The sequence below is a fragment of the Ahaetulla prasina genome, chromosome 2, assembly GCF_028640845.1.
Source record: "Ahaetulla prasina isolate Xishuangbanna chromosome 2, ASM2864084v1, whole genome shotgun sequence".
NCBI classification, from domain to species: Eukaryota; Metazoa; Chordata; class Lepidosauria; order Squamata; family Colubridae; genus Ahaetulla; species Ahaetulla prasina.
The window spans coordinates 238,483,379-238,495,611 of record NC_080540.1 but is presented as its reverse complement, the minus strand read 5'-3'; the positions used below and the strand labels follow the sequence as shown (position 1 = coordinate 238,495,611).

The window sequence follows — 12,233 nt, the reverse complement described above, 5'->3', positions numbered from 1 at the left end:
TGAAGCTTCGTTTCTGATGCTTTTTTTCAGCCTCTGAAACCTCCGTTTGGGAAGCTGGGCGGGGCTACATTCGGAGTATAAGATGCACCCAGATTTTCTCTTTTTTGGGGGAAAAAGGTGCGTCTTACACTCCAAAAAATACGGTATTTTACTTGATTATTTCCTTTATTGCCGTCACGCAATCCCACGCAGTCTGATTTCAACTTCTCCAGAGATTTCAGCAACCTACAAGATCTCATGCAGAGTTGCCTCTGTGCTGCCAGTTTCCAATGTAGTTATTTGATTATTCACTTTATTTTAATGTACCTTCTCTTGATGTATATGTAATTTAATGCAATTTATTTTCCCAAAGGAAAATATAGATATCTATATTTCAACTTGGTAAAACAGGGCATTGTAGAGCAACAATTTTTGAACCAAGGTACCACAAATGGGCTAATTTACAGAATAACTCCTGTGATATTGAAATTTGGCAAATTTTATAAATTTTATAAAATGTTTTATGACCTTAAATATTATTATAAAATAGTTTAGGACATAATGCAAAATATCATAAAATATTTCCTGTGCTGATGTCTGAACATGTTATACAGATCAACTATTTTCGAGACAGATACATTGCTGAATGTATCCCAATTTTGCTAGTGAAGGCAATACATTAAAAGGTCTGTCATTGTTTTTCTAGTTCATACTTAACTTGGAAGGGATATTTTTAAAACAGTTTTATTATGTAGATTGAAAAAAATATTCATTTAAGAAGAATCATTTAAGAGACTTCACAGGGGCATACAATTTACGCTTTTATGCTTTTAAGCAAGAAATATTTGTATTTTCAAAAGGACGGTTAACAATAATATTATCCAAGTTAAAGTTTCCTAATCATTTTTTAATAATATGTCACAACCACATAGCTTTGGTGAAATGTAGTTAGGCAATGTTTAAAATAATTTACAGTACATAGACACAGAACTGTTTACAGGTAAAATAGCCAATATCATAATGTGATTTTTGCTGATCTGCAAAAATTTTGTATTGAAGTGAAAAGATACAATCCACTCAGCAAAGTTGGTGAGAGATTTTCAGTGAGGCATTGTAGCCTAACAGATTTCAAATTATAAAAAAATGGATGAATAGTAGAACATAATGAAAGATTTGTCTTTTTAAGTTGTGCTAAATTCTAACATCCAGAGTTCTTATGGGCCCAAGAAGATATCCCACACATAAATAATAATGATAATTTCAGATATTAAAATGCTTTTTTAAAAAAAGAAGTTTTTATTAAAATGCAATTCATTTTTTAAATAAAAACAGATAAGGGGACATTACCATATACTTCATACAATGATCATTTTAGTTTCAAATAGGTAGAAATACTAATTCATCCACGGCAGTCTTGTACTGCTATTTATATCATCACAGTGGAATTTCGCTGTGTCCAAATATTCTCCGAATTGTAGTATACAACTATCTCCTGTAATTCATTGAGTACTTTCAAAGCATTTTGAATTGTATCCAAATTTATTAATGCTCAGGGAAGACCTACTGAAAAATTGGAATTTAAATCTAAAAGTCCCATTATTTTGATGAATCTGTTCTAAACAAGATTTAATTGGTATATAACCACACAATTTCCAAATATTTACAGATTACTTTGTTTTTATTTTTAAGTCCAAGTCTACATTGTTTTCAATGTAGTCCAAATTGAGTTTTCAGTTGCTTCAGAAATGTAAAAGAAACCCTTATGATCCAAATATCACCAGAGCATGAACAATTTAAAAGAGTATAGTTTTTCACTACACAACACTACAATATCTGTTGTGCCCTGACCACACTAAATACATGATAAAAATACATGTAACTTAACTAAGTAGAAAGGGAGGAATGTGGTCAACCTCAGAGCTTGCATGCAAAGAAAATGAGATTCTGCTTAACCTCCTCAAGATGCTGCTTTTTCATATAAGGAAGTATAATACTTTGTAGGCAAGGGAAATTTCAATGTGGAGATTTGACTACAAAGCAAATTAATAAAATCTACAGATTGAATAAAGTTTTGAAATTGCATTGCCAATTAGAAATTGAAATAAAATTGATTCCCTTCAAACTGATCAAGTGACTCACTTGCCTTTTGCAAATGTGCAGAAAAGCTGTTCAGCTTTTCAAATCTACTTGTTCCAGTTCCCACTGAAAAAACAGAAGATGGGGAAGAAAATACCCACTCAATGTCTCTGAATTTTCTTCAATTCTTTTTAAAGGCTTGTCTTTTTCTTTCTTGCAACTTCCTTAAAACAGATAGAAAATGGCTGAAAAATAAATACATACATTTTCTTTGTAAAAGAAAGGAAGGTATCTTTGAAAAAGCTTTTTAAAAAGCTTGAAATGCATTAAGTTTTTTAATTTAATTAATTAAATGCATTAAGCCAGTTATGGGAATAAAACATTAAGGATGTTTGTGAACATTTTTATCTTTTTTCCCCCTCAATATTTAAATTCCAGATTAAATACCAGAAAAAGATTCATCATCTGTGTCAAGTTTCTTATCTATTTTCCATAAGAAATTGTCATTTTCCTTCCAAAGTGATTTCTCACTCTCTTCTTTCTCTTTGAACAAAGAAGTGAAAGACGGTCTTTCACACAGTTTCTGTATGGCTGTCACATCTGTGAGTCTTTGGAGACACTCCTCATTCTCTTCATTCAGCATGTCCCAGAAATCTTTTGGTCGAGTTGCTGCTTTTTCCGCAGGCCCATTAAGGGGCCTCCTGGGTATCTCGGCTGGACTATTTTCATTACTTGTGAAGAGGTCATTTAAAATAGAGGTGTCTCCTAGCAAGTCTGCAACAGCATTTTTCTGGCAGATTTCAGCCTGTCTGCTTTCCGAGTCAGACATCAGTCGTTTTTTGGGCGACAGTGTCCCCTTCAAATTCAGCTGTCCTTTAGAACTACTTGCAGACAGTCCCTCAATTATTCTTGATTTATCAGTTAGTGACTCAGATGCCATAAAGTCTTTGGATGCCTGACTGTTTTTCCCATTAATGCTGTCTTCGGGAATATCAGCTGGCAATTGTTTGTCTTCCCCATTTTGACCTCCAGGAGCCTGTACAGAAAGCTTATGCTGAAATTGTTTGTCTTCACCATCAGATCTACCTGGAACACATGGATCTAAAGGAAGATCAGGCTTCAATTGCCCAGGGTTAGAAATGGAGGGTTTTTTCCTGAACTTGGTTTTATACTTGCCGCCTTCCTTGTTTCCATCTGAAACAGAAGCTGGGACATCAACTTTTAAAAGATCTTTTAACTCTGGATGCTTTGCACTGTAAAATTCTTTCAACATTTCCTGCCTTTCTTCTGATGTAGTTTGAGTGATGTACTTGGCAAATTCTTCCACAGGAGCTTTATAAAAAAGATCTGCCAACTCCTCAAACTGCTTCCTGCAGCAATTGGTGAAAAGAATAGTTAATTCTCTCAAAGAGCAGGAAACCAAATAGCCAGATATCAAGGTTAATCAATGACACTTCTTTCAAAGCCAAGTTTAGGGCTAAGTAGTGGAAATATTGTCACAAAATAAAAAGGCTGATGTTATGACTACATCCAGGTCAGTGGGTTATTTTGGAAGAGAAAGGGCTTGAGCTATAACTAACAGCATGGTCTGAATTCTTTGATTTATCATTCACTATTTTTTATCCTTCTGCTTGTGAGATTATGCAAGTGAAAGATGTTAATATTAAATAGGGAAGATAAAGACTTTTTCTTAACTGGTCCCTCTGCTCCCCCCCATCCCCAAAAAATCTTATTCAGATGTAGTGCTAAATGTTGAGCTAGGGTTTGTGAATGGCTACTAAATCACAATTCTTTTAAAATCATGCTTTGAAATCCAGAAACAGCAAATGTTGGATTGGAATTTTGTTTAAATAAAAGCAAAAGATGAAATGGGTTGGGTCCCTGCTTAGATTTGCAGATTGGGGTTTGGACTCTAAAGCAATGTTTGTGCAAACTACCTAAAACAACCCAAAATGAATTTGGCAAATAGGTAAACACTGTCATCTGCATCAGTTGTAAGCAAAATGCTAGCATTATACTATGGATCATCTGACAAGGAGAATTTTGTGAAGTTGTCAGATCACAGAGGTTTGGTGTTGCATCTGAACTGGAGTGGAATTTTCAAAAATAACTTTCTTATGGGGAATGGAAATTTTCAACCCCTGAATAATAATGACATATGGACATCTGCGATTGTCAAAGAGATCGAGAGAAAAAGTTTTCTTTCCTATTTCAAAACTTTAAAAAACTTTCAAACAAGGACTATGAAAAAATGGAGAGGTTTTTTTAAAGAAAATATAAAAATATCTATTGTGTCAGATTCTACAATCTGAACAAAAATTCTTATTTACTCATCTCTCAATATATAATCTTTCTTCTTTTACTAAAACACATGAAAAAGCTCCCTAATTTTCTGTAAACACAACCTCTGGAATTTTTCCCAAGGAAGCATAAGCCAAGTTTTTCAAACACAAACCACAAAAAATTTGTTTCACAAAGCATGTCAAAGCTTCTGGTCTGGTAAAATGTCTTTCTTCCTTCTACCTGCCTTCTATCTTTATTATATTACTATTTATAGAATAGAATTTTATTGGCCAAGTGTGATTGGACACACAAGGAATTTGTCTTGGTGCATATGCTCTCAGTGTACATAAAAGAAAAGATACGTTCATCAAGGTACAACATTTACAACACAATTGATGATCAATATATCAATATAAATCATAAGGATTGCCAGCAACAAGTTATAGTCATACAGTCATAAGTGGAAAGAGATTGGTGATGGGAACTATGAAACGATTAATAGTAGTGCAGATTCAGTAAATCGTCTGACAGTGTTGAGGGAATTATTTGTTTAGCAGAGTGATGGCCTTCGGGAAAAAACTGTTCTTGTGTCTAGTTGTTCTGGTGTGCAGTGCTCTATAGCGTCGTTTTGAGGGTAGGAGTTGAAACAGTTATACTGATTGTAACTTTAATAATTCTACTTTCACTAAATTAATTATAGTAAATTTAGCAACATTTGTGTCCCATACTTATAAATAAAGTATGATTTGTACCCTAATTTGCAGAAATCAAATTGCTTTTAAAATATAATTGGTCTAATCCAAGCAAGCAATGTATTTCATTATAGACCCCAGGGATAGGGCCTTCTCTGTGAGGGCTCCTGCCCTCTGGAACGAGCTGCCTCCGGGGCTTCGCCAACTCCCGACCTTCGGACCTTCAGCCGTGAGCTGAAGACTCTTTTATTCCATCGAGCTGGGCTAGCCTGATTAAGTAATTTTAAATGGGGTTTTAGTTTTTTGTATTATTTAGTTTTTTAATATTTTTGGCCACTATTTATATAAATTTTTAGTCTGTTTTTAATGTGTATTTATTGTATCTTTTAAATTAGCTGTTAACCGCCCTGAGTCCTTCGGGAGAAGGGCGGTATACAAATGCAATTAATAAATAAATAAAAATAAATAAATAAATAAATAAATAAATAGACCTAATGATCTCAAATGCTTATATGTTTCTTTAACTAGGTTACTGATTTCAGTGACTGCTAAGACCATCTCCCTCAATTTTGGAGTCTAGCATTCAGATCCTGGATATGGTAAGCTAACGAGAGGTACAAAGCCTCTAAAGGCCGCTCCTTACTTGAATTTCTGAAATGACAAAAGCTCCATGTAGGAGGACATTAACCTTAATCTACCCCATATGAAAATCTCCAGAGACCACATCAAAGAAAGTATTCCTAAACTATCATTTTGCTTCTTTTTCTACCCTCTTTTGGAGATTTTCAGGAATAATTCATCTCATGAAAAGGGGATGTGAGCGATCAAGCTAATAATAAAACTATGATGAACTGATTCTGAAATGAAACGTGACACTCTTGGCCAATGCAGACTTCATAAGACATTTTTTACAAATCTTGTTGAGGTCAGCATAAATGAAATAAGAGTGTTTCATTTCCTAGTCTTCTCACAAAAGTCACTTTCCAATAGTTAGATCAAATACTTATAATTAAATATCTATATTGTGATTGCTCAGTTAGAACACAAGCTTTTCACTCAGCTCAATCTCTGGATTTTTTTCCTGTTTATTACCGTTAGAAGATTCTGTAGCTACAGGTAGACCTTGACTTACGACGACAATTGAGCCCCAAATTTCACTTGCTAAGTGAAACATTTGTTAAGTGAATTTTGCCTCCTTTTACGACCTTTCTTGTCACAGGTGTTAAGTGAATCATGGCAGTTGGTAAAACGCGTTAAGTGAATCTGATTTTCCCATTGACTTTGCTTCTCAAAAGATTGAAAAAGGGGATCACATGACCCCGGGACACTGCAACCGTCATAAATATGAGTCATTTGCCAACTGTGAAAAATGGTCATAAGTCACTTTTTTTTTGTGATATTGTATTTCTTTGAACAGTCACTAATTGAGCTGTTGTAAGTCGGGGACTACCTGTATTACCAATGGAGAAGATATATTAAACAATTATAGCTGTAAATATATATCATTAACAACTTGTGAGGAAATGAAGGAATTTCACTAAACACAACATTTTGTTACACTAAACTATTACAGAATAATTTCAGCTGCATTATTATTATTTATTTGATTTTTATACCGCCCTTCTCCCGAAGGACTCAGGGCGGTGTACAGGCAGAATAAAACCAACAAAGAACAATATACAATATACAAAGTTAAAATATCAATTAAAAACTTATTAAATGAGCCTGAAAAATTTAAGAAATTTACCATAAAACCAAAAACCCCATTAAAATTGCTAAAAATTTGAGTTTAAAATTCCATTCAAGCCAGCCCCGCGCATCTGCATGTTACCCACAATCACCAAAAATTAATTGATATAAACTACTGGCAATGCTTGCATTAATTTGCAAAAAGCTATTAATTGTAAGGACAAATATTTTTAAATAGTTTGCAAAATATAATAAGTAATAATTCCAAATAAATTTTATTTCTTATTCTTTTTATTTTATTTTATTTTATTTATTAAATTTTAATTTTATTTTAAAATCTTGTTCAGCACAATTAGACAGGACCCAGAAAACCTGAGGTTACTTAAAACTTTACAATCCAACATTGTAATCTTACCTGCGGATTTTTCTAGGTGTCTTTCCAACCAGGAAGGTAATTGAGCCTAACCGGTGAACCCTCTTCTGTTTCTGGTGTACAGGATGTGTAATATAAAGGAGAGGAGGCCTGCTGGTTTCACTTGTTAAATGATCCTGCTTCACATTTTTTCTCTTTGATGAAACATCTTCAGGACTCTCTCTGCTTCTCTAAATCAAATTTAAAGTAAAATATTTTAATAGTTATTTTATTCAGCATTATTTCTCATTAACATGCTTGCTTTTTCCTTACAGATTTTTGGGTCAAAATGATTTTGACCTTATTATGTTGGGATTCATAATATCTTGATGCTTGATGTTTTTATTGAGAAATTGATTTTGAATCAATGTTAACATGTCACCAAAACTTTAGCCGCTTTGTGAAAAATGATCACTTTCAGTAATGAGCTCTTAATGGTTCCTATGCAGTGAAATTCAACAGAGCTGTTTCCTGCACTCATATAAAGGAAAAAGAGAAAGAAAGAGGTAGTTTTGAGAACTTCAATTTATATGGTGTTTATATTTCAATTATATCCGCTTTTTGCAAGCTATAAAGCATACAAACAGTAAATAATAGCCAAAATAGAATAAAACTTAACACGTAACATCAATAGTAACGTTTTGTTTAAGAATTAAACAAAAAAGTAAAATTAAACTAAAATCACCATAAATGAAGATATGTGAAAATGAAACAGGAATGACGGTCAATTTCAAAATCTGTATCAAGAAAATGATGTCCAATTGATCTATGAACATTTCACACTTTTTCATTTCTGTTCCTTTTCCTCTTTCAATGATAGTAGCATAGAATTTTAGAAATTGGGCAGGTCCATACAGGGGTGGGGTTCAAACATTTTAGCAACTGGTTCTCTGCCCAGTTGCTGGGTGGGGGTGGCCATGGTGAGTCTGGCCTACTCGGCTTCCTGCACCAAGCTCCAGAGGCTTTCATCAAGCTCCGGAGACCCTCCGGAGGCCAGAAATGGGCCCATTTCCAGGCCTGTTTTTCGCCCTCCCCAGGCTCTAAACACTTTGCTTGAGCCTCCGGGAGGGCAAAAACAGGCTTCCCGGGCAGAAACAGGCCTGTTTCCAGACTTCTGGAAGGCCTGTTTTTCGCCCTCCCAGAGCCTCCGTGAAGGCACTGCACTTCCTGGCATTCAAAACTGCCGCTTGGAGACTCCTGGGTGCGGGACGGGCAGGGCCAGCTACTCCTTGCAACTACTGGTTTGGCGAACCAGATGTAAAACTAGCATCCGGTTCACCCGAACCTGTCCAAACTGGCTGAATCCCATCCCTGGGTTCATATAAAGAAAGTTCATTTTTTCATATACCATAATTAAAATTTCAAATGGACCAACATGGTCTATTTTAATACCAGCTTTATAACATCTCTGTAACTAGCAAGAAACCAAAGAAACAAAATTGGCAAATATAAAGTAATACCCATTCTTAAGAAATATTCTTCCTACTATATTTTGGACCAACTGCAGTTTCTAAAAAATCTTTAAAGTAGATTAGTTACACCCTCACCTCTATCCCACTGTCCAACATCACTTGACTCCTGGCCACTGTCTTGCCAAGTTTTCTTGGCAAGATTTCAGAAGTGGCTTGCCATTGCCTACTTTTTAGGGTTGAGATAGATGAGTAACCTAAGATTATCTAGTTGGCTTTGTGCTTAGAGTGGGACTAAAACTCATACTCTCCCAGTTTCTAGCCACTCACCACAACTACTTTCAGTTAACACTAACCCAATTTAGACTTCAGTACTTCTCATCCCTATAGTTAGATAAGCCACTTAGGAATTTAAAAGTATATTAATATATCATTGCTGAATTAATGGAAAACAAATATACTAAATAATCATATCTTTCTTAATTTTGAAACCTAAGAATATTCATTTATTTGCCTTATTCATTAAATAGTGCCAACCTGCACATCTGTTAAGCAAAAAAGTAACATTTTAAAAATTGTGGGGGGGGGGGCAATAACCAGGTTTTGTAAGTAGACTAGAAGCCCACAAACTTTCTTGTCTTTAAGGGAATAGAAATGTTGTTAAAACTAATGCAGCACTTCTTAGTACAACTAAATTATTACAGATGGGATCTGAAGGGGGAAACATTGCTAAATGTGCTTGCAAAGCTTGTATTTGAAATACTCTTCTCAAAATTAACTGTTAAGTTTCTGCCCAAAGGCTAAATAATAAAATTGTAAACAGAATATATTTCATACTAATGGCAGAATAAGTTTAAGCATTCATAAATTATCCTTGAAGTAGTATTTAGGAGGAAGGGAAAAAAAACCCTGCTAGCTAAACAAACCAAGTAGCTGTCTCTTATGTAGGAATACTGAATTCATTTGAATTTGTCAAACATTCAAAGAAAGGCAGCTAATCAATCAAAACATCTACAGAATTCTCACAAATGACTATCAAGAAATAAAGCTCAATACATTCCAGACACTTTCAAACTGTATCATATAAGAACGAAAATGTTTGCTGATGTTCTTTTTAATCAGGGCTTGAAAATCAGCAAATTTCAGAGCAACACTGATAGTTTAAAATTGGGGGGGGGGGAGAGAGTTGTGCAAACTGTCTGAATCTTTGCTAAAGTATAATTATTTGAGACCTTGACATCTTAAATGTCAATGCCATTCCAAAATTGTTTAAATTAATTTCTAGATGTTTATCTTACTGTAGCAAAACAGCTGAGCTCATGTATACAAAGCTGGAAATCTCAAAACAACTCTTCAAAAAGCTCCCGGCCTTGTCTCTTGCCTGGGGATTATGGCTTGACTAGTTCTGCTGCCACCACCTACCATCACTGGGCATTCTGCCTCAAATCCCAGTGTGAGATCAGATCTTATAATTTGCTTTGTTTTTCGGTTTTTAAAAGGTAAAAATGAAGGTTAAATAATTGAAGAATCCAGGCTGTATAGCTTGGTGATTGTAACTTGAGGTTTCAACCACCCCTGGGGAAATAAATCAATCTCACAAGCCATAAACAAAATCAAACTTTACTTTTAAAAAATATATATGAAATCTACCTTTTAAAAGAAAATATACAAAGTATATACAGTGAGCCAGGCAGGCCACAAGATGCTTCTGCTGTGATATCAATGTTTTGTCTTGAAGTGATAGCATATCAAGACGTTTATAAATAAATAGAGGGTTTTGTTTTTTTAGTTCAGCCTAAAAGCTGGAAAGCAAAGCAGAGTTACACATTTAATATCTTAATTTATAAATAAGAACAAGAGTCAACAAAGCTTAATTAGCACCACACAGAAAAATCAATCAAGATCTGATGCAAAATTATGGATAGATTTTTACCATTTCTACAGAGTTAATTTTTTTCTGAAGATAAATTATTTTGCTCCATTTGTCTGGACTTTCACCAGATTTCTGGGAGATCCAACTTAAGCAGAGGCTGCTGAGGAGATGGTAAGCCTCCTTGTCATGTCCACCCTTTTTCTCCCATTTTCTCTTTGGTTCAACTATACTTTTATACGTAAAAAAAATTCTATACATAACAGAGGGAGTTGTTAGATATCTCTTTGTATCTGTGACAAAGAATATCTCTCTCCCCCACTGTTATTCACTGTTACTGTGAACTGAGGAAGTTTGAGCATCTGAGATTCCTTGAGCCTGTCCACTGTCTAGAACAGTGATGGCTAACCTTTTCCGAACAGTGTGCCCAAAGCGCGGATGCATCCGAACCCCCAAAGTCCAATGCGCGTGCAGCCCCCGTGCATACGCTGTGCCTCACATGCATGTGCGTGTACCCCACATGCACCCCGCCACCCCGAGCATGCATGTGCGGCTTCCCTGCACATGCCCTGCCCCCGCGCATGCTTGTGTGACACCCCCCCGCATGCACCCCACCCCGCACATGCGTGGCAGAGATCCAAAGACCAGCTGCCCAGTGGGAGGCGTATGCGCACCAGAGCTGAACTGGGGCGATGGCTCACGTGCCCACAGAGAGGGCGTTGTGTGCCATCCCTTGCATGCGTGCCACAGGTTCGCCATCATGGGTCTAGGAAATACATTCACAACTGATTTTTTTTTTGTACTGGATTGTTCACAAAATTAATACTTTCTTTTCTTTACAAATATCAATTAATTATATATATATTTCTTTAACCTATATCCTACCTTTTTTCTAGAAATGCAAACACCTTACCCATCAAGATCTCCTTTCATGTGAATCCCTAGAGGCTAGACTGAAACAGCCTCAAGTCATTTCTGTGACTGAGGTAGCATACAATGTAAGAAATAAATAAAAATCCAATTCCTTTTTCACTTCACTCTCTTGGCTTTTTTCACACAGTTTTCCTATAAGTAGATGTCTTTAGTCACCTTCTGGCCCTCTTGGAGAAATGTTACAAACTGAAATTTGTAATAAACAGAAACACTGAATTGATTCAAAACTCTTCTAGGATCACTCTAATTAAGTGTTGAAGAAAAAGAAATACCGTATATACTCGAGTATAAGCCGATCCGAATATAAGCCGAGGCACCTAATTTTACCACAAAAAACTGGGAAAAACTATTGACTCGAGTATAAGCCGAGGGTGGGAAATGAGGCAGCTACTGGTCAATGTAAAAAATAAAGATAGAACCAAGTAAAATAACATGAATATTTATTTGAACGAAAAACAATAAAAGTGCAAAAGGGGGAAGGAGGATTCCCAGCTTTAGAAAATTTAGAACTACGCCGCCTTTGGTATGACCTGAGCATAGCTCATAAAATTATCTGCTACAATGTACTTCCTATCAATGACTACTTCAGTTTCAACCACAACAATACACGAGAACACAATAGATTCAAACTTAAAAGTGAACCTCTCCAATCTAGATCTCCAATCTAAAAAACGTGCTGAAAAACTCGGCTTATACTCGAGTATATACGGTACATCAAAAATTTGGGAGTTTGGAAAATAAAATCTGAATTAAAACTGCAAATGTTTTTATTAGTAATGATTCCACAGTATAAATTAAAAGTGCCACAATTTATTGAAATATATGCTAATGGCATGTTCACTTGACATAATATTGGAAAAAATAAACCTGGCCAATGATACAAAACTGGG

At 35.3% G+C, this 12,233-nt stretch overlaps 1 protein-coding gene across 3 annotated transcripts in view; it reads right to left on the bottom strand.

The window, feature by feature from the left end:
* Nucleotides 1-771: 771 nt before the first annotated feature.
* Nucleotides 772-12,233, bottom strand: part of ERCC6L2 (ERCC excision repair 6 like 2) — a 76,993-nt gene continuing 65,531 nt past the window's right edge. For 2 of the 3 annotated variants that reach the window (XM_058168249.1, XM_058168248.1), the window contains 2 exons: nucleotides 7,135-7,322; nucleotides 772-3,425 (listed from right to left, as the gene is read on the bottom strand). In XM_058168249.1, coding sequence (XP_058024232.1) covers nucleotides 2,495-3,425; nucleotides 7,135-7,322 — 1,119 coding nt within the window. In that variant the 3' untranslated portion in view covers nucleotides 772-2,494. The remainder of the gene's footprint in view (nucleotides 3,426-7,134; nucleotides 7,323-12,233) is intronic. The other variant, XM_058168250.1, reaches the window with a different exon arrangement.